This window comes from Hermetia illucens, chromosome 3 (assembly GCF_905115235.1).
Source record: "Hermetia illucens chromosome 3, iHerIll2.2.curated.20191125, whole genome shotgun sequence".
In the NCBI taxonomy this organism is placed as follows: Eukaryota; Metazoa; Arthropoda; class Insecta; order Diptera; family Stratiomyidae; genus Hermetia; species Hermetia illucens.
In genome coordinates this window covers 10,544,559-10,570,909 of record NC_051851.1, presented here as the reverse complement: position 1 = coordinate 10,570,909, position 26,351 = coordinate 10,544,559, and the positions used below count along the sequence as shown (strand labels likewise).

The following is a 26,351-nucleotide window of genomic DNA, read 5'->3' as shown; positions in this document are numbered from 1 at the left end:
CAAGGCCGCCATCGGGTACTTGGAAGGCAATCGTAGCTGAATAGAGAGGTCTTGCCTATGGTTCTCCTCGACCTCCGGGCAAATGTCAAACAAGACCTGAACACATCATCAGCAGAGATGTTATTCGGCACCCATTACGGTTTCCAGGCGAATGGTTCCTGGATTCGGTCGAAAGTGATTTCAGTGTATTTCTCAGCGAAATCCATCAGCACATCAGACAGGTTTGCCCAACGACCATCGCCCACAATTTGTGCACAAGGAAATAAAGTCCTGCACACACGTTAGTGTGGATGCCGTAAAAGGATCGTTGGAAAAGCTATTCACTGGACCTCACCACGTCATCCACCGCATTTCGCCCGTACTGTTCACGGTGGGTCAGGTTAATATTTCCACCCAAAGGCTGAAACTAGCCTTCCTGGAATACGACTTAGACAATCCGATGTCGAAGTCACAATACAGTCAGCCAACAACATGGCCTTCCGAACTAAGGCCCAGCACATCACGAATTTCAAATGCGGATCTTCCGGTGCAATCGCAACTGCCCTTCGGCCATCGACTAGAAACTCTAATCAAAAGTAAAGTAGTCACCCACGATTTCGCAGCCAACAGAAAAGGCACTTGTAGCTCCTCGCTCAGCGGCTTAGTTTCAGCCTATGAAGATAGCGTCCTCATTCGTCTCGAAAGCAGCCACATCAGTCAACAGACCAAGTTCTTCATTACCGAGTCAAGTCAAACCTCCGATTCCAAGTCAAGCAGAAGCAGTGCCGACTACAGTCGCAGAACACTTGACCCAGAGCTGTGCGGACTTGAATATCCAAAAAAGGTTCGCATCAACGGGCATTTTCTTGCGACAGACATTACCAGTGAGAATCTAATGGCCAATCAACCCGATGAAGAGGCAGACGTCTGCAATATGACTTTGTTAGCCAAAAATGTGAAAACTGGTCGCACTGGAGAGGTGTCAACAATAGTCTAACGTTGCAAGCGCATCAACTGCATCTTCTACGTTCACTGCAGTGTCCACATCCCAATCACTTCGGGCAGCGTTAGTTAGTGGTGTTGGCCCAGTTCGTTTTGCTACTCCCACAAAAAGAAACAAATCATCCAATAGTGGCAGAAAATCGTTGAAAAACAGCATTATGACATCGTCACAAAACCACTCCGATTTGCAAAAGAAAGCCAATGAACGGGCCAAGAAAAAGTTGACACAATCGCCGCGGAAGCAGGTCAAAGATAATGCTCAGCCACCGAAGAAACGTAATCGCAAGTTCCCTTCATCAGATGACTTTTGTCCGGCATATGAACGAGTTTTCGTCAAAGTTGAACTACTCTGATTTTCGTAGGCGCTACCTTGATCGAACGAGGAGGCCGCCCAAATTCTGGAAATTCAAGAATTTTTACGCTACGATGCCGAGAACGCGGGATATCGCAAAAAAATCCAGGGCCAGAAATGCTGGCCGAATTCCAAGAAAATTGAAAATTTCCAAGACCGCGGGGTCGACAGAATGGTCAAAAATCCAAAATCGTCGGATTTTCGTGGGCGATACCTTGATCGAACGAGGAGGCCGCCCAGATTCTGGAAATTCAAGAATTTTTACGCTTCGATGCCGGGAACGCGGGATATCGCAAAAAATCCAGGGCCAGAAATGCTGGCCGAATTCTAAGAAAATTGAAAATTTCCAAGACCGCGGGGTCGACAGAATGGTCAAAAATCCAAAATCGTCGGATTTTCGTGGGCGATACCTTGATCGAACGAGGAAACCGCCCATATTCTGGAAATTCAAGAATTTTTACGCTACGACGCTGGGAATGCGAGATATCGCAAAAATATGGGGCCAAGAAGGGTGACCAGAGTCCAAGAAAATTGAAAATTTCCACGACCCCCGGGTCGACAAAGTGGTCAAAAATACAGAGTCGTCGGATTTTTGTGGGCGATACCTTGATCGAACGAGGAGGCCGCCGCCCAGATTCTGGAAATTCAAGAATTTTTACGCTACGATGCCGAGAACGCGGGATTTCGCAAAAAACCCAGGGCCAGCAACGCTGGCCGAATTCCAAGAAAATTGAAAATTTCCAAGACCGCGGGGTCGACAGAATGGTCGAAAATCCAAAATCGTCGGATTTTCGTGGGCGATACCTTGATCGAACGAGGAGGCCGCCCAGATTTTGGAAATTCAAGAATTTTTACGCTACGGTGCCGAGAACGCGGGATATCGCAAAAAAATCCAGGGCCAGAAATGCTGGCCGAATCCTAAGAAAATTAAAAATTTCCAAGACCCCGGGATCGACAGAATGGCCAAAAATCCAAAATCGTCGGATTTTCGTGGGCGATACCTTAATCGAACGAGGAGGCCACCCAGATTCTGAAAATTCAAGAATTTTTACGCTGCGACGCTGGGAATGCGAGATATCACAAAAATCGGGGGCCAGAAAGGGTGGCCGAAGTCCGAGAAAATTGAAAATTTCCACGACCCCCGGTTCGAAAAAGTGGCCAAACATGCAGAGTCGTCGGATTTTCGTAGGCGATACCTTGATCGAACGAGGAGGACGCCGCCCAGATTCTGGAAATTCAAGAATTTTTACGCTACGATGCCGAGAACCCGGGATGTTGCAAAAAATCTAGGGCCAGGAAGGCTGGTCAAATTCCGCAACTCCCGGGTCGACAAAATGGCCAAAAATGCAAATGCCGATTCCCATGTAAAAATTTAGTAGTTTCCTTCCTTTACATGGTACCGTCATTTTATATTCCAAAATTTAATTTTTGGAGATTTTCCCTGAACAACGAAGAAAAGTGTTGCACGTGACCCCACTTCACCCTACTTCTTAATATGCAAATTTTAAGGGTTTTTTTGCAACTTTAAGCCTTTGACAGCCTTCCATCTTCCACCTAACCGTCTGACAATATCTGTCCTGTATCTGTGGGTCTTCACTCTATTTGACAAATTTGACAGCCCGCCCCCCAGTCCCTTAGTCTCCCAGTAGGCCTGCCTGGTTCGGCTATTATTTGACCGACAGTATTTCCAGTTAAAATTTTTCGTGCAGCGAGTCATGTAAATTTTTATGTAGCCAGCTCTTAGACTAATACTGCCTTAACAAATTTAGTCAATTTTTTGTCGGTATAACCAATTGATTTAGTAGCAGAATAATACTAATAGATAGGCGGGTAGAAAATATTCTAATTAAGACGCAGATAGTGCAAAGAGGAGACCTGTAAGGAAATTCTCGAGAAATTTGATGGTTGACAATAAACTTTCCGATTAAATAGCCGAATTAAATGTGTTTTTTGCTGCTTCTAGTAATCAGGCTGTGTGAGGAACAAGACCTCACCGTACGGCGCTCAAATAAATGTTCCAATAGTCGCTTGTCAAACATCGCTTCCAAAACCAGAATTTAGAGCCCAATTCATACGAGAAAACGAAGAACACGGAATGGAATTTCGATGCCAATATGTAGAGATTTTCTCCGAGCGATTATTGTAATGATGATCCTTTAATCGATTGATAACGTTTCGAAAATCACTTCAGATGGAAATTTTTGGGCACTCCAGGCTCTCTGAGTCGCCACACATATGAACACGTAGTAAAGACAAATCTTTTATAGCCAATTTGCTCTCTGCAACAATATATATCCAATGAAGATATACAATCTTTTTTTTTGATGGCAAACTCTCGTCATGTGTGATAATTTGACCTGTAAAATTTGCTAGAGAAACTTTTTATATTTAAAAGAAATCAAATTAAATTACTGAGGAAATGAACAGAGATGTGTAATCGGGGGGGTGACACACAATATGGGTAATTATGATGAAAAGGAAAGGGACGCGCGACGACATTAATTACAACCACTCACTGCGTCACCTCTTGTCATGGACACATGGCAAGGATATAGTGTGGGGGGTTAACACATTATGGCGAACCTAGCAAGGTGGTGAACTGCCTCCTTAACTATTTACTCGTATGATACGTCTTCATGCATTTTCTAGGAGATTTGGTGTAAGGTTCTCATATGAATTCAGCAATATCAAAAAGGGTTTTATACAGTAAAAAACCAGTAACCATGAGAAAGTAAACTACGAAACAAAAACTAACTACACTAAAATGACCATAGAGTTAGAGAATAGCAGGGAAAATAACAAAAAAAACAATTATCATGCACACAACAGTTACTTTCCCCGCAGTCACGAAATAAAGAAATTAAATGTATAGAGTCAGAAGAAGGATGGAATAGAGAAAGTATGGGAAACGACCACTAAAGCGTAGTCCCAGTCGATATTTAAAAATTTTTCCTATGTTTTATACTTAAATGCGAGTCCGGGCTATACCTTCTTCACAGCATTCTGTGCTGCCTCTTTTGTTGTAAACGTAACAAAAGCGTATCCGCGATTTGTGCCAGTCATCGGATCCATCATTAGCCTAAGGTCCCATATTACACCGCATTCCTCGAATAACGGGATTAGTTCATCTTCAAACATATCCTTTGGTATTTTACCGCAGAATACTTCGCACCCGTTGCCCGGCGTTGGGCCCGTCCAATTTGGTGGTGGCCCCCCGTACTTTCGCTGACCTGTATTTTTGGAAGAAGAGAAGAATACCTCTCGTAATTTTTTTAGTATAAGATCGCATTCCAAAATGAATTACGCAAGCCTTACACGAACATATACGATCAGAAGCCGACCACAACCCGGCTTGTTTATAGTATTCAACAGAACAGACTCTACTAACTCGGAAATAATAAAAAAACTACTCACCCGTTGTAACATCGAGTGTATAATGTGTACGTTCTAGAATTTTTTTAATTTTTTCTTCGTCAGGACCTTTAACTGGCACTGTTGTTGTAGGCGTAGGTACACCCTGTTGGCTAGCACGACTTTTTTGTCTATATGTTTTCATAACACCACATAAAAACGCAGACTTATTCGATACATGTTCCAAGTTTGATTCAAGGAACTGACTTAATACATTCAAGGCACCTTCTACCGGAAATTCTTTAAGTGCATCTAGTGCACGTTCATCTAACTCAACGTGTGCTAGTTTACCTGTTTTATATATATCATCTAATTTAGCGGCAACCTAATGAAAAATAAAGATATGAAAACATCGTTTAAACGACACTGTTTGAAAACAAGCAGAAAGAGTAACACCATAAACAGTTCTTACTTTTTTATCTAATCCATATTCGATTAATTTTGGATAGTCTTCTGTTTTCTCTCCATCGCCTCGATCTTCCGATTTCATTCCGGAGACTTCGTCCACTAGTTCGCCATTACCTTCCGCCATATCTGCAAAAAAGATAGATAAAAGGGACTATTAATTCGGTTGATTTCACTGAGCAAGCGTGGAAGTGGATTACGACTACGACTACAGAACGAGAGAACATCAAATCACAGACTGACTCCCTAAGGCAATATATTCGTGTTGCCGACTTGTTGTCAACTTTTCGGCAACAAGTTGGAAACCCTGACCGCTATTAGAGCTGGTTTTGAAGCGTTAATTATGAGAACTAGCCCAAATGGACTGTCACAAAATAATAGTAATAACCGATGGCGCAACAATTCAATTTAGATCTAGACCTCAAAGTGTATTAGAGCAGTTCATTTTAAGACCGCACTGGTGCACTCGAAGGCATTGTGGTCAGCATTGTGCTTTCCCGGGATTATTACCCTGATTTGACTCATTCACAATTGAGTCAACCATTACCCGACGATCAATCATGATACAGATCCCACTGTTACCAATGGGATTTGAACAACGACCTTCCACCCGTCCCCATACCTGCAGAATACCAGTAAGCAACATCGCGCTTCCATAAATTAGACGGAGACATCTGTACGGCCTTGTTATGCCTAGCGGTTCATCATCTATAGCATCTACAGGCGCTAACAATGCTAGGAAATCGAATAACTTGACCCACAAACATGTCCAGCCTAGACAAACTTAAATAAATACGTCGATGAGACTCGGTGCTTTGTGGCCATCACGTCCAAAAATTTCTGGAGGTAGTTATCGCACCTGCTTTCATGGAAAAGCAGTCCCTGAATAATCCTCATAAGAAGATGAGGGCATGGGGCACTCGAAGGCATTATGGTTTCCCGGGGGTTATTAGACTGATTTGACTCATTCACAGCAGAGCCAATCAGTACCCCCCCCCCCCATACCAGCGAACTGCTAGCGAGCACTGCCGCTTCCATAAATTGCGTGGGAGCATCTGCGCGACCTTGGTATACCTACCAGTTTGTCATCTTTGGGCCTAACACTAGCCTCTAGCGTTTCCATGACCCAGCGAAGTTCTCAATCCTAAAGCACGACTCAAATAACTCCATAAATATATCCGGCCTAGATAAGTTTAGGAGGGAGGCTCAGGCTTTGTTGTCACCTATCTTGCCGTGAATTTCCAGCATCTTTCCCCGTTATTGCGGGTATAACTAACACGTCCAAAGACTTCTGCAGACAGTTATCGTGCGTGCCCTCATGAAGAAACAGCCTCTAAATAGTACTCAAAAAGGAGGCTGATAACTTCCGAGAATCTCACCTCAAAAATTTGTGTGGCCGAAAAGTACATATTGGTGTAGGGGGCTCTTTGTCGTCATCGAAAAAACACACTTTCCGGATATCAATAATTAACCAATGTTACGAGGATTTATCGAAAAGCAATAATAAAAGGATATTTGTAATGCTCCACATCCTTGAATGTTACATTATTCGCCAAATCAACGGTCTACCTTCATTTTCATTTCACTAGCCAAAGAGAAAGCCCCAAAAATTGGAAAATAAGGAAAATCTGTCATCAAATACCTTTATTTACTTAAAAGAGTAACCGCAAACATGGTATCGACAGAAAATGGACGCCGCAAAGGTCGCCCATCCAACGATGCACAAAGAGAACACAAAAACCCAAGACCTAGATTCAAATGACCGAAGAGTGATCTGTTGGATATTTAGTCCGAAGACCTTGTATGACGGTTTGGCATTTTAAGGGTAAATCCTGAGATGTTCCAAAAGCTGACTAGGACCAGTTTTTGTCTCGATTCGTCACCTAAGATGCGTCTTGTAACTACCAAAGGATATTTGCTGTGCCTTCCTACCTTCTCATCAAGTTTAGTATTAATTGGTGTAGCCGTTTCTGAGAAAATTGCATGTGACAGACAGACAGACAGACAACCCCATTTAAAGCTTACTGGGCAAAAAGAAACGACATTAGCAAGGATGCTTCCAAATAGAGGCAGCCCGAAACACAGCCGACGATTACTTTTATCACGAGTCGTCAGCCCTTATAGGAGAAGCAGGAAACGAGCGTTAGCAAGCATATTGAGTGAATGAGGTCATTGGCTGCATGGCAAACCGCATGGGTTTAATCAATGGGTGATTCACGATGGTTCTAGCGAAAAGGTTTAAGGAAATTAAAACGTAGCACCGTCTCCGTCGCTAGTAGTAATATACACCCGTGCACTGAAGAGAACAATTTGTTCCCGAAATATTGATATTTGCTTAATAAAATAATCACTCCGTTTCATTTCACTGAGCAAGGGTTGAAGTGGATTACGACTATGAATATAGAACGAGAGAACATCAAATTATATAGACTGACTCCCTAAGGCAATATATTCATGTTGCCGACTTGTTGTCAACTTTTCAGGTTGGAAACATGGCCGCTACTAGAGCTGGCTTGGAAGAGTTAATTATGAGAACTAGCCCAAATGGACTGTTGCAAAATAATTTATGTAGAAGCACTTCATTTTGAGACCGCAATGGTACACTCGAAGGCATTGTGGTCAGCATTGTGCTTTCCCGGGGTTATTACCCTGATTACCCGGGGTTATTACCACTTACTCGACGACCAGTCATAATACAGATCCCCAGATTGAACAACGACCTTTCACCCGGCCCCATACCCTCAAAATACTAGTGAACACCAACGCGTTTCCATAAATTACATGGGGACATCTGTGCGACCTTGTTATGCGTAGAGGTTTATCACCTTTAGGCGCTAACACTAGTCTCGCAGAGAATTTCTTAATCCTGGAGTATGACTCGAATAACTCCACAAACGTGTCCGGCCTAAGCGAGCTTAAATAAATACATCGATGAGATCGGGTGGTTTGTTGCCATCCATCTTGCCACGAATTTCCAGCATCTTTCCCCGTTATAGCGGGTATAATGGTCTATCCTCATGGAAAAACAGTCCCTGAATAATCCTCAAAATAAGATGAGAAACCAGTACTCAACTGCCAGTCATGATACAAATCCCACTGCCACCAGTGAGACTTGAACCGGGACCATACCCGGCACTCATCCAGCGTTTCCATGAACCAGCGAAGAACGACTCAAACAACTCTATAAATATGTCCGGCCCAGACAAGCTAAAGAGGGGACTCAGACTTTGTTGCCAGCAATCCTACCGTGAATTTCCAGCATCTTTCCCCATTATTGCGGGTATAACTATCACGTCCAAAAGATCACTAGGAGGCAGCTATTGCACCTGTCCTCATGGAAAAACAGTCCCTGAATAATCCTCAAAAGAAATTAAGGGCATGTGATTTGCGGCGGTACATGGCCTCTGAATCTCCCAATTTTGCAAAAAGTGCACTCGACTTTTGCCTCCGCGAAGTGAAAACTTCAAACAAGGCGATCGCAATATTATCAAGGCAGAACAATGCGTGAATATGCGTGATAAAAAGAAGAAGCCCTTTAAATATTCGTCTGACTCGTATGTATATATTGGTGTACTTTTCTGGGATTTAGTTGCCGTACAAAAAAAAAATGCGGACATCAATGATAACAGGATGTTTACAGTACTCCCCACCCTTGAAAATTACGATATGTCTCCAACCCCGCCGTTTATATGAGGTCACCTTTTCTGATGATGACGTCATACTCGTCTTAAAGTGCGATAAATTCACGTGAAATGCAGAATTTTGACCTTAAGGAGAGTTTTCATGAAAAATTTCTAAAATATGGTAATATGCTATTATTGACTTTCTTTGAGCAGATATAGGAATGACATTTCGAGGCCTAGATTTCGTATGGATGCACCATTATGATTTTTTTCAGATTTTTCGGTTGGGTAGGATCTGAGAACGACACTTGTTACACTTCTTAGGGCATACATTTTGAGCCCCTCACAAAACCTTCGCCCATCCAACACTGCACACAGAAAACAATACAGAAACCAAGACCTAATTGTTACCGACCGTTGGATATTCAGTCTCAGGACCTTATATGACGGCATTCAAAGAATTATTACCCATGACTTTTACACTAAAGAAGCGTCGATTTCGCATTCTAAGGGCAAATCCTAAGATGTTTCAAGCTGATCAGTACCCGTTTTTGTCTCGATTCGTCACCTAGGATGTGTCTTGTATCGGCCACTTTCATCCGAAGACCTAGGGGTAGTCGTCGGTGGTTTGGAAGCAACCATTTACTGATACAGAGAAAACTCTTGTCCCAACCCGTCATTTACACCTCAAATGACTGGCATCAAACTTCTAGTCGCGATGCATTTCCCCATACCTGAAAAAAATCACATAATTTTTAATGCAGGAGGCCACCACCAAAGTACGAGACTCGATCCAAAAGTAACAACAAAAGGATATTTGCTGTGCTTCCTACTCCTTGAAAGTTATATGCTCAAAAATCTTATAAATAGGTGGGCCAGCCAATTCGGCGCTCGAAAATGAAAAAAAAAACGAAACAAAATCGGTCACCAAGTGCTTCACACCTCTACTTGAAAAGACCATCCCATTCATAGAGTAACGGTCGACTTGGCATCCATAGAAGATAAAACAGAATACCAAGGTCTGGATATGCTCGTCCAAAGAGTGATCCATTAGATATCCAGTTCAGATCCAGAGTTGGTCTTATATAGCAGTATCCAAAGAAGCGTCACCAATGTATTGTACCACACCATAGACATCTGCACTTTGGATATCGACAATGTTATCCAATGAACAAAAGAAAAAGCGAATTGGCATTTCAAGTGTAAATATTAATATTTTAGAGTTGACCAGGACTATTTTTGTCTCGATTGGTTAGCAAAGATAAGACTTCCTTCCAACCAAGGGTGTGTTGACGATTTGGAAGCGACCACCACCGATACCGAGCAAATTCAGATTTAAAGCTCTCCGGGGAACGTTATGGCATACGTCTTCTGGTTTGCACAGAGAGTTGTCATGATTATTCATCTTGAAGGGGGAGTTACTATGACTGGCTCCTTTTATACAAAGCAGATAAGACAATGTGGGAAACAATCAAAAAGGAAGAAAGATCTGGCCCCAGCGACGACCACCAGTTTCCTTTTCTTTTCTCTCTCCTCTTTCTGAGAACAGAAATCTTAAGATATAAGGCACCTTCAGAAAGTAAAGGTGCTCAATTTGTGTAAGCTTCAAAAAAAATTATTCAGAAAAATAATAAATGGTTACATTGGATGAGGTGGCGAGACGGAAGACCAATTCTTTGATGCTTCCTCAAAAGTTTCTCGCCAGCTCGTTCACTTCCATCTCCACTTTCCCCGCACGTGTAAATTCAGAAAATCTAGCCACCAAGTGAGGGGAATGCGGGGCTGATTCGAAATGCCTCATTCACCGCAAGTGGTCAAGTCTGAAATTTTCAGGTAGCAGGCAGAGTCCCTTTGTTAGCATGCCCCACTTTATTCTTTATTCTGAATCGCCTTTTAAAATTTTTATGGATTGTCACAATACATTGTCGCGCTGGTGGTCAACTCCCAAAATCGTGGCATTAATCTACGTTTAAATTAGGTTACGAACCTTGAGGAGAATTACCGTATCTTCTCTCCTTCTCTCGACAAATCTGATGTAGATCTAGGACCACAATGACTTGGACGGACAGTTGAGAGTGTGGGCATGATGCACTGTAAAGCGAGCTCAAGGAGCGCTATATGTAGAGAGTAACAAAAATATTTCCTGGAAAACGTAGAGCAGACCGACGAAAATGGGAGGCGAGAGGCATACTACGCTGTATTAGAAAAGTTCCGCTATGTTATGTAATTCACATGGCCCCTGGCGGTGTTTAAGTGGCCATTCCAAGAACCCCAATTGGCACTGTGTAGCACCGTTTTAATGCCACAACAAGGCAATACAAGCCGAATCCAGCTGGCTCGGATCTTTCCAGATCTTCACAAGGCAGCCCGTTGCATTCACGAAGTATATCAGCTTCCCCACTCCTCCATCGGAGATCTGCTCGAAGTCCCAAAGAATTGTTCACCTACTATCCACTGCCTAAGCTGCAGCTAGAACTGGGTAATCGCAAAATAAATGCTTGAGGGTCTCTTTCTCCTCTCCGCAACTTCAAATAACGCAATTGTAGGGAGTCTGGCGGCACGGTGCTCTGAAAACCGCCGTAACCCTGCATGAATTTACGCCCGACTTGCCCAAAAGCTACCGCGATCAGATCTTTTTTTAGGAGAATCAAGTTTGCCATGACTTAGCGCAGGTTGTGGACCTTCGCTATCTGGAGCGACTCCCAAGCCCTTCATAGTCACCATCGGGTTGCAGACTGCACCCAGCGAAAGTGAGAAACGGAACAACTGAGGAACATGTAAACTTCTCGGTGTACTCCTTCAACGCAAACCACGTTCCTGGCAATAGCGGAATACCCCATATTTTGTAGATTGACTGGGTGTCAACAAATGAAAAGCATTTACTCATGAATCTGGGGTCTTCAGGTTGACTCTCTTATTACAACCAAAGTCAAAATCGGAAAAAGACTAAAAATAGGTAGTACCTGGACAAAGAAATGAGGTACTACAATAGGATTAACTATAAATGATCTGAGAATTGGCTAGGGTCTATGTGTTTGTTTGAAGATGCTATTAGCCGCATCATGTTTGGCGTTATATCTAGAGTAACAGCTACCGGTTGACCTAAAAAACCTGAGTATGAACAGATAAGTAAAGACTACCTTCCAAGATCATTTCGACCTGTTAATTACTCGTACACCTCAACAGTCCGCATTTGACCGGCGGTTACAACCTGGGTGGAATACGGTTAGTTTGGACTGTTCAGAATGCCGGTGATGGAATGAAAAAGGATTCGGCTGATCGACCGGATGGAAATAAGATTAGGCAACCCGGTAAGTGTGTACGTTGATGCGCCCTGTCGGTGGTCGTCTCACACAAGCTTTTTAGGCATTGAGTGAGAATTTTATACACATCTTCATCGCACAACAATACAAAAAGGTTTTTGATTTGCGCCTTAATGCCTTCTAAGATAGTAGCGGCTTCAGCTTTGGCATTGCGTCCTTGAGCAGACGCGGTAGCGTTGTGTCCTAACCTGATGTTGAGAACAGGGTCGCTGGGGAGTCTCAAGTTCTCCCCGTGATTGCGCGATTGCCTGTTCGGAGGCCAAATAGAACGAGCGACAGGACCTTCAGCGCCCTATGTCGTCCGGATTGCCGGTACTTTGTGTTTTCTGTCCAACAGGCGGCCGAATGGACTGTGGAGTGTTCAAACGTGACAGACAGGCCTATCTGACCATGGACTGAACTCGGCAAGGAAGTGATAATCTGCGAGATGAGGGTAGGGATACCTCGAAACATGAGGCTGGAAAGTGTTGCCAAAAAGCTCTCCCAAAACATCCCGAGAAATTTGCGCTCCTCTTCTCAACTGTTTTGCACCATGAGTTTGTGGAGTTATTAATTTGTAGGCCAACCTAAAGTAGTGGATTTCATTTCACGGGACGATTCAGATTTAAATGCATCCAGATGGTTTCTAAGCCAATCCTTTTATAGTATTAGATGTATAATTTTACTCCCGCTTTTATAATAATTTTGTAATTGATTTCAGTGGTATTGGTCAAATGATCTCAAATATGGTGAGGATGCTATTAGTGTGGAAAAACGTGCCCCCAATGGTTTCAATACCCCAAGAGCTACGCATTTAACGTCTAAGATCAGTATAGAGCAACAGAGAGAAAGAGCAAGTGAAGCCCATGGTGTTTTACGTAGGCACCTGTCGTGAGACTTAATCCTACGGTCCTCTTAAGACACGGATTGATTTTGTGACCACAATCAGAGCCCCGCTGAGACAAGCAACAACGGCACGAGTCTATACCAAGTGCATGGCTTAGCATTCATACTGGAGGATGCAAGAATTACCTAAATCTCGACCGAACTATGGAGTACGGCACCCGTACTGATACGCAACACCACGTCGAGGCCCGAAGGTCTCTTCTCGCTTGAGCATAACCACAACCACCATGAAACTTCCACTAAGGGGGCTAACCACAAATAACCAAGCTGTCCTCACATACAACAGCAGTTCACCCGAAGTATGTGAGTCCAGGGGCTTTCCCGGTTCCCATGGTAAGGTTTCGTGACCAAATTGCCACTTCAGATGAGTCCCCGTCAAGACTCGTGCAGAGAAAGAGCAAGATAAATTTTCGAAGATGCAGAATCCGAATATTTGTTTAAAATTCTTGCCAAAAGCAGGAAGAATTGACACTAGCCACTTGACAAGCCATTTCAAAACGTCCCTTGGCAACCATTGGAATGATTCAGAAGCAAGAAAATTGGATGACGTCCGAGTTAAAGCCGATAGTTTTGCCCATGAACAGCTGCTATTTGAAGCAAAATCGGAAGAGATTACTGCATCGCCGTGCGACTGATAACGAATAATGAGTTCATTACGATAACCAAAGTGCAAAAAATCATGATGAGTTCTCATAGTCATGCCTCTAGGTTCACAGCAAACCCGGATATTCACGGTTCGTAAGTCATGGTTTGTGTCTGTTCGGATAAGCTCGTCCTAGGATATAGGCGAATGAAATCTAATGAAACGTCCCTTGGAGGCGATCTTTTGCAACCTCGACCTTGAACTTACAAATTAGATTATTTTTATCGGTTATCGCAAATATAAATTTGGGTACTCACAAGAGACCATAAAGTTTTATATACACAAAGTACATCTAGAATTTGTCGAAATTTTCAAATATGAGATGTGGATTTTTGGAAAAATTTTGTATTTTTTTAAAAGAATTTGATCAAATTTGAAGGTGAAAAGCTTTCAACATTTTTGCAACCAACACCCCAAAGATATCAATCCGTGACAGTGGAGTAGAGAATGAAGTAACACCATGATGTTGATCGATCTGATTAAGGAAGAATCCAGCCCCGCAAAACACAGAAATCTCCTAGTTTAAGTGATCTGTGCGCTTGGAGAGTTCCAAATGAGAGTGATCCCAAGCACATAAGACAACTACGAGGTCCTTTAAGCACAACTCCTCACTTGTGTTTACTTACTTTTGCACCGCTACTGCAGGTGGCGTTCCTTTGAGCTAAAATAAGTCCAATTTCATCAGGCACTATACTGAAGTATGCACTATAAGTTGAGGACTCACCCCTTTTCCAAAAAAGATAACTTTTTAATGACACTCGGAAGAGCCCACACCGCACTTATACTGCACACGATGTCAATGCCATTTTTCCCTTTATGTTCTACAAGACCAGAGAAGAAAATTAATTAGATATGCTGGTACAACTAGGCAACTTGGTCAAACTTTGTCATAGGTTATGGTCCGTTCGGAATGTGAAAATAGCAACTTTTCCTATAGCGGTCGCACTTAAAATCCTTGCTAACATCCGAATTTTGCACACTAGGCTAGAAACAAAAAGACAAACGGAAAGCTTTCTTGGGAAACACCAGAAGAGCGACGAAGGGGAACACTTTGCAAATTTTCGCGAATCTAAACTATAATGAGAGTTAGATACATTTGTATGTACATATCCAAACAATGAAAAGTTCAATACAATTGAACACGCGCCTGACTACAAAACTCGTCTCCATACTATCAGCTTAGCAATGGTTGCTAGTGTATGCGCCGACGAGGCTGTGGTTACATACATACTATATTCGCTTCCCCCCATTAACTAGGAAGCACTAGGCACTAGATACTAGACGGCCTGGCTGATCGAGCCCCAACCACCACCAGGTCTAGTTTGTAACTTTGAATCCTCTCGAAGAGTCAGAGTCTGAGCTAAAGCCATGAAGAAACGCAAACTAGCTAGACTTAATATTCGCTCGCATGGCCCGCATTTGCGATGCTCGTACATTAATCGCACGACATAAAGCTCGCATACATGCGTGCGTCGCCGCGTCGAGCGTAGAAAATCTTGACGAGATAATTTCGCACAAGCCAGAAAGTGGGTCAACTACAAATTCGCAAATTTCGCTACTCGTGTGCCGCATGTGTACATTTGTTGCTTCTACGGCGGCGGTCGATCGACCTCCATGCGTAGTGCAAACCTATGTTGCGTGTATTCGGTCGATGTGTACGTTATACAATCATTGTTGATAGTAGCGGCGGAGGGTTTGGACGGATCCAGTGTACTTTTTCCGATTTTACGAATTGCTCATGAAAGTTATTCACTTAAAGGGGTCTTCAGCATGGGATCTTGTAAATTATGTAATTCACAACTATTCAATTTAGATGTGAAGATACATCTAGCAATTGATCTTAACTCTAGCAAACGGGTGACTATTACATAGTTTGGCAAACCCGACCTTCTCTGTAATTCGACGTTACTGTGTATATTATTTTTTATATACGTCGATATCTTGACAAAAAACTGAACTTGGCTTTTTCAAAAACTGCGCCTGCTCTAAAGGCGCGACGGCAACAGGTGCAAATTGCTCCTTTATATAATCGCAAAAACACGACAAGGGTGCGAATTATATGCAAGTTTAAATCGTCAATAGTTTGAGCTTAAGCTAAGCTCAATCTCATATCCCAATCAGGTATGTTAGGAAGTTAAACGACTGCATGTTCAGCCGATAAACCCTACTCCAAACAATCTGTTCCCAGAGCAAACTTTGCAGGAAGTCCATAAAATCCTTAATTTCCTAATAATCCTTAAGGCAGTCCCTTGTACGCAAAACTGGTTGAATTTGTGTCCTCGTGCTTAAGTCGTGAAGGACAAATAATGTGGTTTTTTTGGCAATACGATATTTAAAAAAGTCGAATAAGATTCTGCGTGAGTAGATTGATCGATATAGTGAATGTCGTTACAAACATGATGATCGGATTGAGTCACAAAGATCAGGCATTCGATAGAGCCAAATGGCGAAACCGATCACGACGAGCCGACCCCGCTTGTGAACGGGACAAAGGCTGAAGAAGAAAAAGAAGAAGTGAATATAGTGGAATAAAAATAGTCGATGATTTAATAAAACGATCAACTACCGAAGCCAGGGGCCGGACAATCGTCGGAATATTCGAATAGGATGTCCGTTCCGACGGGCTGAACATTTGCTGGAGCGAAAAGCTTTAAAAAACGAAGACTGATTGACTCTGGATACGGATATCAATACCTTCCCTCCTCCTTATTTCTTCTTTCTTCTCCCACTCTCTTAACAGATATTCCTTAGCATACCGAAATTCCACTCAAGACCTCGGAGCCACTTTCGACAATAAGCTCCGCTTTGACACCCATTTCCTCGAAGTCACCAATCGAGGAGCGAAATTGTTAGGTTTTATACTTCGCTCCTCCTCTGATTTTGACTCCATCGAACCAATTCCTTCGTGGGGAGTACCCTTGAGTACTGCTCTATAATCTGGTCACCTTCCCGTAACTGTGATTGTCTTGACCTTGAAAATGTGCAACATAAGTTCACCCCCACATAAAGGAGTACGATTGTTACGCTGAAAACTACATATCCAATGCATCGTTCAGCATCCAGTTAAGGTCTATATTTGAGGATGCTACAATCAACTGGAGTCCGGCACCTTCTATCTGTTTACTAGCACTTTGAATGCAGAAAGGACCCAGGCAATTTATCAGGAGTGTTTATTGAAGCCTATCCGAAAAACGGTTTGGTACAGAACCGAAAACATGAATTCTTCAGGAGGATAACGACCCAAAGCAACGCAGTCGACTATGCATGTAATGGAAATTAGCGAATGGTCACAACGAGATGGGGCGATAGCGATAAGTCGCCAGATATTAATCCGATCGGAAATGCGTGGCTCACCATGAATCTTAACTCTCGTTAAAAACGTATAAGAGACATTAAGAAATGAAGATTTCTTTGACCTACTATTTGGGAATTTCTCCTAGCAACGTTGGTCAAAAATTTAGTGGAGAGCAAGCGCAAGTTATACCTAGCCTTGCAGGTAAACGGTGACGGTTGCACATCTCATTAGTATAATAAGTATTAGCCTTACTGTTATTTAAGCGGCGAACCCGGGCACAAAGCGGAGACCTGTGATTCGGCAAAATGCTGTCTTTTGCAAGGACCGCGGTCTGCAAAGAGAATATGGCTCATGGTCCCAGTTTTGGGCGTTGCCCGCTCTGAGCAGAGGAGTTACAGAAAGCGGGAAGCCAAGCACAATGATTCACGTCCTGCAAGCAAACATGCATAGGAGTGCAACTGCTCACGACCTCATGGGGCAGATGGTGAAAGAAAGAAGAGTGGTTCGGTACTCCTACCTATTTACTGGCGCTGCAAAAACAGTACGGATAAAGGTTTGTTGAATTGTTTGACGCAGAATTGAACACTTGAATTTTTCAAGAGAATAAAAATCCGAAACTACGGAGTTGACTATGAAAAGAATGCAAATTCGGAAATAGATATAAGTCCAATTGAATACGAGGGATGTCCCAAATTGTTGTTTAGTATTTGCTTGACAGCCATCAATAGTGAACGTTTTTAGTATACTTGTGACGCAATACTTTTATTTGAAAGGCCTCAGCACAACCAGTATAAACGCTGAATTAGATTCTACTCCGAGTTAGTCTATTCCTTCGTTTACAAACGAGGCTCTTAAAGCTCCCAAGACTAGCCTCGCAGAGGTCAGCCAAATGAGGTGACGACTCCAGAAATGGTGAAAAAAAACCAACAAAGCGGTACTGGATGATCGTCGATTAAAAGTGCACGATATATCAGACATAGTAGGCATTTCAAAAAGTGCGGTACACATCGCATATTAGCAGGAAATTTGGACATGGGAAAGCTTTGCATAAGATGCTTGCGCGTTTGGAGTGTTTAGCGAAGTTTCACAGAACTAGCAGAATTGTTTTACGCAGTTTCTTAACCATGGATGGACTCAAAAGTAAGACCTGGCTCTAAAGCAGAGGAACACCATTTCATCTACAGGCAGGGTCATGGCGTCGGTTTTTTGGGATGCGCATGGGATAATTTTCATTGACTATCTTGAGGAAGCAGAAGCAATCAACGCCGATTATAATGCGAAATTATTACAACGTTTGAGTGAAGAAATCAAGCAGAAACGGCCGAATTTAGCTAAAAGGAAAGTATTGTTTCATCAAGACAATGCACAAGCTCACAAAGCCTGTATTGCAATTGTCAAAATTAACAAATTAAAGTTTAAGTTGACACCTCATGGACTATTTGCCAAATTTAGCCCCCTCGGATTTTCTTCTGTTCTCAAACTCAAAAAAATGGCTCAATATTTCCCAACGGCCCAAAACGTTTGTGTTTTGTTTCTGAGGCCGGGTACCTTTGGGATAACCCTCGTATGTGTGGGCTACCATGAATTTTAATGTTTCTCAAAAAATTCTCCCAAGCGATTTTGGCCGAAAATTGAGTCCAGTAGGCGCAAATCGAGTCTAGCCTAGGCAAATCGTGGCCTTACTATTATGTCATTAAAATAAAAAACCATTGTTTCTCCCCACCTTGGTGCTCAGAGATGGCGGGGAGGAAGACGGGCGGCAACCTTGTGGGCCGAACCAAAATCAAGTGGCCGAGGAGAGCCTCCATAGTGGTGGCATCGGGAGACGCTGTATCGCATTGGCTTGCCGGCCGTAATGCAGTAGGCGAATGCTCCAAAGGCCTAATTAGGGCGATCAGACTCGAGTCTGCACGAGGACTCATCTGAAGTGGCAATAGTCACGAAACCTTACCAGGGGTATCCTGGTACCATGTGATAGCCCCTAAACTCACATACTTCAGGAGAATTCCTGTTGTATGTGAGTACAGCTCGGTTGTTTACGGTTGGCCCCCTAGTGGGAGCTTTATGGGAGTTGTGGTTGTATTCAAGCGAACAGAGACCTTCGGGCCTCGGCGTGGTGTTGCTTTTCAACACGGGTGCCGTACTGCTTAGTTCGGTAGAAATTTTGGTAGGCCTTGCATCCACCGGTATGTTAACCGATACCTGCTGATCTTGATGCTTCATAGAATTCTACTCGGAATCAGCCGAGTTGGGTTTTTTATTATAGATCTATATCGTCTGTACTATACCATCCACCATACTACGAACATACCATCATCCCCTTGATAGGGAATGTGGTATCATTTGATGTGATCCTGAAACTAAAACACCCTCTAAGATACTCCCCAATTTAGTAAGCTTCTGCTTGACCCACGCGTATATTATACAGTATCTTTACGAGCTGGGAATCCATAGAGTCGAAAGGGTTTCAAGAGCAACCTGCAGGTATATTACAAGCTTTCTACATAAGGAAGCATCGTTCTTAGAGACAAAATCATGTTATTGTTAAGTATGCCACACTTTTGCAAAATGTTGTTTGCCTACCCATTATTCGTAGATTTTATGGCTAACTGGGAGGTATTAATAAAGTCCACAGTTCTAATAGAAGCTAGAGGCATCAACTCTAACTACTGCAGCCCCTTTCGGGACATGATTCTGCAAAAGCAGCATATTGCTTGGATCAGCTATCACTGTATAACAGATCATTTTCCTTTCCAAGACAACTGGCGACAGTAGCTCCGAGGTCCGTAGAAACATCCCGGAAGTTCTCATTTAGCACTGAAATCGATAAATCTCCCACAAATAATTGGAATGGACTGTTAATAAGGGTAACAAGATAGCTAGAAACTCCCAACTTTCACTAGGGACCTCTTAATCCATCTATGTTTACCATGCATAACCGAAAAAGCGCTCTTGTTTAATGTCCATACCTAAAACTGAATAATATTAGTACACAAGAAGGATATCTTAATTATGTTATCCAGTGCATGCCCTGCCTCAGCCAATTACAAAGATACCTTTAGAAAACTGTCACCTATATGTACTTGAATCGCAGAGTCCCAGAACAAAATTAATCTCCCTGCAGTCATGTACCATTTGAGGGATATTACTCACCGGTATCAAGGTAGCCTCATTAGTCGTTGGAAAAGGCAGGCAGGCCAGTCAAGCTAAATCAAGCTTTCATGTTGCCACGTTACTCTAAGGAGCTACCATGCGCGCCAAACAAGAAAATTTCCATACGGTGAGGTGGACTGTTCATCCCCAGCTTGCCTAACATATGTTGACAACAAATCCGCGAAAAACTTTCCTGGCAAACACTTGGACAGCTTTTCTCCTGTTTATTTTCCACAATGGTTACACACGTGTTTTTTTTTAAAGAAACATTAAAAGCAAATGTGACCAAAGGTCTCCTAATTTTACTGGACTAGCTGGCAGACTCCTATGAGAGTGCACTCTCGCCAATTGGGTCCCATAAAATAAAGGGCCAAATATTCCACAAAGGCTACACACGTGATTTTTTTTTTTTTTGTAAGGAGACATTAAAAGCAAATGTGACTAAAGGTCTCTTAATTTTACTGGACTAGCTGACAGAGTCCTATGAGAGTGCACTCTCGCCAATTGGGTCCCATGAAATAAATGGCCAAAGATCCCCAAAAACCCACAAATTTTTCAAGCAATTTTTATTGATAGATTCACAATTGCCCTGAAGAGCGCTACGTTAGTATGGCTCGACTTCGTGCTCCTCAATCACAAGAGCAAAGCGACGCAGCCCATGAAACGGCTCGGTTGGCAATGCGAAATCGTCGAGCGAATAACAGAAAGTAACAAGTAGATAATTTTCGACGCACAAGAAGAGATTTGTCAAGTGCTGCTTTGAATCGAGCAGCGTTTCGATATGATCGACGGCAAGTATTTCAAACGATAACCACGAAAATTAACGGCTGAGACCATCACTGGCAACGATGGTTATCCACTGTATCGCCGTCGATCACCCGATGATAACGGTCGAACTGTCACAACAAAAGTGAAAAGAACGGATTTCGTTGTTGACAACAGTTGGATTGTTCCATATTCGCCACTTATCTCGAAAACGATCAAGACACATTGCAACGTTGAGTATTGCAATTCAGTAAAGTCCATAAAATACATTTGCAAATATGTCACAAAAGACAGCGATATGGCGGTTTTTGGCATCCAGTCTTCCAATACCAACGATGAAATGAACTGCAATGAAGCGATTTGGCGTATATTCGCATTCCCTATTCACGAACGTCATCCTATTGTTGTGCATTTGGCGGTGCAATCTGGAGAATGGTCAAAGAGTTTATTTCACGGCTTCGAATGTTGTTCAACGTGCTGAAACACCTCCAGCGACAACATTGCCCAGTTTCTTTGCGATCTGCCAAAGCGATCCGTTTACACGAACTTTGCTTTACTGGGAGCTGCCACGTTATTACACTTGGAATTTTCAACGATGGAAGCAAGGCGATACGGTTCCTTGTTATCCGGATGTGCGTTCTACTGATGCTCTTGATCGTATGTATACAGTTGATCCAAAGAATGATGAATGCTCCTATTTGCAGTTGTTGCTGGTAAATGTGCGTGGGCCAACGTCATTTGAGTGACTACGGACTGTTAATGGTAAAATATTCCCAATATATCGTGCTGCAAGTGAAGAATTCAATTTACTAGAAAACGATGCCCATTGGGATACGACAATCGTTGAAGCCATTATCTCTGCATCTTCAAGTCAGATACGCACATTATTTGCAATCATCCTTTCGACATGCTTTCCGTCGAACCCATCTAACCTGTGGCATAAATACAAGGATATGTCAGAAGATATTTGATATAAAATACGTGTCAGTTCCAGAAATCCCGATCTTGAGATGAATGAGGAGATACATAATCGCGCTTTACTCTTGATCGAAGACACGTGTTACCTTATGTGCGGTAGTTTATTAATCAGGCTAGGAATGCCAGCGCCAAATCGCGAAATGAATGACGCATTTAATCGAGAATTGGAACGGGAACGTGAATATAATCACCAGAGATTAGATTTAGTAGTTCAAACGAATGTACCACTGTTAAATCCCCAACAAAAGGAAGTTTATGATACATTAATGAAGGCAATTGATGATGGAAATGGTGGTTTATATTTCCTGGATCCTCCTGGTGGAACTGGCAAGACATTCCTCATGTCAGTAGTTTTAGCGACTGTTCGTGTGAGTCCAACACTGCGCTTGCGGTTGCTTCACCTGGAATAGCAGCCACGTTTTTTGAAGGATGCCGTACCGTCATTCAGCATTAAAATTGCCGTTAAATCTTCAAACTATTGAAGAATCAAAATGTAATATTTCAAAAAAACTCCGCAATGGCCAAAGTTTTATCAGCATCGAAAATCATCATCTGGGATGAATGCACAATGGCGCATAAACGTGCATTAGGAGCCACTTAACCGAACGTTGAAAGATCTACGCATGAGAGATGTTTAGGAGGCGCAATGATTTCAGTGTCTGGCGATTTCCGCTAAACACTGCCAGTAATTCCAGGATCAACGGCTGCCGACGAAATAAACACTTGCCTCAAATCATCGAATCTATGGCACTATGTGAAGAAACTCCAGTTGACAACAAACATGAGAGTTGCATTGCTTAATGATACATCTGCTGAAGATTTCTCTGAGTAATTGCTGATTATCGGTAATGGTCGAGTACCTGCCAACGAATCGAGCGAATTGACTTTATTTTCTCAGAATTTCTGTAACTTTGCCTCATCGAAAAACGAACTTATTAACAAAGTATTCCCAAACATCATTACTAACTACAAAAATAATGAATCGTTGAGTTAGCGGGCAATTTTAGTGGCTAAGAATAAAGATGTAGATGACCTTAACTACATATTTCAGAATGATATCATTGGAACAATGCATTCATTCAAATCCATTGACTGTGTAACAAATAAAAATGAAGCCACCAACTCCAATTGAATTTTTAAACTCCTTGGATGTGCCTGGCTTGCCACCTAAAGGTTGGCTCGGTAGTAATCATGCTTCGAAACATAAACCCACCAAAACTTTGCAATGGTACGCGTTTGGTGGTAAGTAATTGATGAACAATGTGACGATACTCAAAGGAAAATTCGAAGATGTGGAAGTTCTCATTCCGAAGATCCCGATGATCCCAACCGATATGCCGTTTGAATTTAAAAGACTTCAATTTCTGATCCGTCTTGCATTCGCCATGACCATTAACAAATCACAAGGTAAATTCTTGAAAGTTTGTGGTCTGAATCTGGAAAATCAATGTTTTTCAAATGGTCAATTATATGCGGCATGTTCATGGATCGGAAGACCATCTGCGTGTTTTTTTTTTAAAGAAACATTAAAAGCAAATGTGACCAAAGGTCTCCTAATTTTACTGGACTAGCTGACAGAGTCCTATGAGAGTGCACTCTCGCCAATTGGGTCCCATAAAATAAAGGGCCAAATATTCCACAAAGGCTACACACGTGATTTTTTTTTTTTTGTAAGGAGACATTAAAAGCAAATGTGACTAAAGGTCTCTTCATTTTACTGGACTAGCTAACAGAGTCCTATGATAGTGCACTCTCGCCAATTGGGTCCCATGAAATAAATGGCCAAAGATCCCAAAAAACCCACAAATTTTTAAAGCAATTTTTATTGATAGGTTCCCCTACTTTGCTAGCAGAGAATCTATACAAAAGCACTGTCCTGTAGGGATCATGGTTTGCAATAAAGATTTTTTAAAAAAAATTTCAAATAAAAAAAATATCAAAAAAATTACAGGGATTTAAGTATAGTCTGTGTGAGGGCTTTAAGAAACTGTAGAGCCCTAGGAGACACCACAAGACGGTAAGAGTAAGATGTGCTTCTTGTAGATACGAAATATCCTTGTATACATAAGAGCCAACAAAATTGCAAATTTTCCTTAAAACACCCCCTTAAATCGCTAAAACATAGGATCATATGATAAAGTGTGAAGAGAAGGTCGACATAACCGGCCCCATCTGTTGTAATTATTAATGTAGGAGAAATAATTCCGCGATCTTAGTTACCTTGGCACAGCTGGTTAGTTCACAGATTACTCTACTACACACATCGTCGAGAGAGAGAGGAATGCGGGGAATGATTCAAAGCACGATTCACGCAAAAATCGACATATCTAACATCATATCTTTTGCTTTGCATTACTTCTCACTTGTATCTATCCGAACCCATCTCGTTACAGGAAAGTCATTGCGTAATTCTTCCGTGATTTGAGTATAATCAAAATGTTTCTCTATAAAAAGCACAACACGTTCAATAGCTTTTTAGTAGATTTCTATTATAGTGTCATCATCCTACATAATTGATGCTGCGTCGCGTCGCGTTTCGCGAAAAAGGGCAATGAACGCTACGATCTGTTTCGCGCACACCAACCAGATTTTCATTTAGCTGGCCTAAGGTATATATAGACAAAAGCGCTGGCTACAGATTTCACTTTTTTGCACTTGACAAGATTGAATAAAGCGCCATATAAAATGATCCGAATTAATTCTGCATGTAATAAGATACTCATATATGCAAAGTTTTTTTTTTTTCTTTGGCAATCTTTATTTTGCATACATATCTCATCTATCGAAATCAGATGCTCTTGTCTCTGACTTAGCTATGGACTAGGGTAACTTCCAAAATCAAAAAGACGGAAGAAACACGTGCCAGGCCCACGCATCATTTAGTGCCGTGAAAATGATAATCAGCGCTTTACTGCACGCAAATCGATTACAAAGAGCGCAGTGGAGGAAGAAAGCTAACCTCATGGATACTCGCTTCGATTCTTGAAAAGATCTCTTGGAAATTAAGAAAGATACTTTGGGACGCAGTTAATTTTTGCCTCATTTCATAAGTCATTAATTACTCACATACATGCTGCTGAATCTATCTCCACAGTATCGTGTTATATCAGCAGCATCCAACCGACCTCAAGGCCAGATACTTTTGCCCCATATACGTATTCCCCATTGGCGCTTGAGAATCTCATATGCTCACAACTAGCTTGTATACATTGGGCGATGGAGAAAAAAGCTGATCTCGACCTCTATTGAGATTCTAAGTGGAGTTTCTCGTGCCTAATGTTTATAGTTGCATTTTTCATTTCTTTTTAGTCCAGTGCTTGGAAGAACTTGATCCCCCATACATTTACATAGGCTGCTACTTAGTTCTAAAGTTGTAGCATCTATCGTGCATATATAATATGCAAATGAGCAGCATTGGAACCATAACCCCCCTCCGACAATATAAACGGGTTAGTTTTCAGTCCAAAGGAGAGCAATTATGCTGGAGCTGATCTACCGTCCCTACAAGAGATTAATATAACGACAAAGGGACTGAAATAATAAGACGACAGACCAGCGTGCGATAACTACTGCAATATTTCATTGCTGATTTCCACCTCGTTAGCATAAAAAAAAGATTTTAAAAAGGTTTTGTTTTACACAAATTTTTCCATGTGATAGGTTCTGGGAACGAGACCTGTTTCACTTTTTGAGACTCACAATTCGAGTCTTCATTTCCCTGCCAGTCATTCATCTAATATCAAAAATAAGACCAGTTTCGAAAAGTACTCATCGAGCCCTTTCATTTGATACCCCACATGACCATATTCGGTGAAAAAAAATTTAACGCTCCCTTCCGCATATATGTAGAGCCCCCTCAAACTCAATACTAAATGGCGCCTCTCATTATACGTACAAGAATTCACAGCCCAAATCTTCTCAGCAAATTTCGTGACAATCGATTCAACTTAAAAAGAGGCTAATCTTTCAGATATTGCCGAAAATATATTTTTTATCCTTTCAATATTGAAAAAAATACACTCCCCTTGCCACTCACTATACGTTAAGGGATTCACAGACCACACCTTCTCACCAAATTTCATGACATTCGGTTCAACCCTAAAACGAGGCTAATCTTTCGGACATTGTCAATAGGAAACAACATGACACCCCCCTTTCGCATTTTGGGGAGCCCCCCTCAAGACCAACGTAAACTGATGCCACTCATCGCAAATAAAGAGGCACATCGATCGCATCTTCTCATTAAATTTGATAACAATCGGTTTAGCCGTTTCCGAGTAAATCGGGTGTGACAGACAAACAGACGGGCAGATGGAGAGCGTGACAGACGGTTTCACACAAAACCTTAAAAACGCCAAAACCAAGCAAAACTTTGTGAATCTCGCTGCTTCTGAAAGGATTTCTTGTGTAAGAGTATTTGGGAGTTCGACAAATTCATGTCTACAAAGGTCGGAGTAGGAACGTATTAAACCCAGGCAGACTTTTTTACTGGCGTTCTAGGTACATATCTTAGGATGTCTTACGGTGATATCCAAAA

At 42.1% G+C, this 26,351-nt stretch overlaps 1 protein-coding gene across 19 annotated transcripts in view; it reads right to left on the bottom strand.

The window, feature by feature from the left end:
- Positions 1 to 26,351, bottom strand: part of LOC119652455 (heterogeneous nuclear ribonucleoprotein R) — a 217,325-nt gene that overhangs the window by 51,339 nt on the left and 139,635 nt on the right. For 16 of the 19 annotated variants that reach the window (XR_005249548.1, XR_005249547.1, XM_038056606.1 and 13 more), the window contains 3 exons: positions 5,157 to 5,278; positions 4,748 to 5,069; positions 4,322 to 4,563 (listed from right to left, as the gene is read on the bottom strand). Coding sequence is in view for 17 of the 19 variants with exons in the window: in XM_038056606.1 (XP_037912534.1) it covers positions 4,322 to 4,563; positions 4,748 to 5,069; positions 5,157 to 5,276 (684 nt within the window). In the remaining 2 variants the exon portion in view is untranslated. Of the gene's footprint in view, positions 1 to 4,321; positions 4,564 to 4,747; positions 5,070 to 5,156; positions 5,279 to 14,249; positions 14,285 to 14,347; positions 14,445 to 14,506; positions 14,592 to 26,351 lie in introns of those variants that run through there. The other 3 variants (XM_038056604.1, XM_038056605.1, XM_038056608.1) reach the window with 3 other exon arrangements.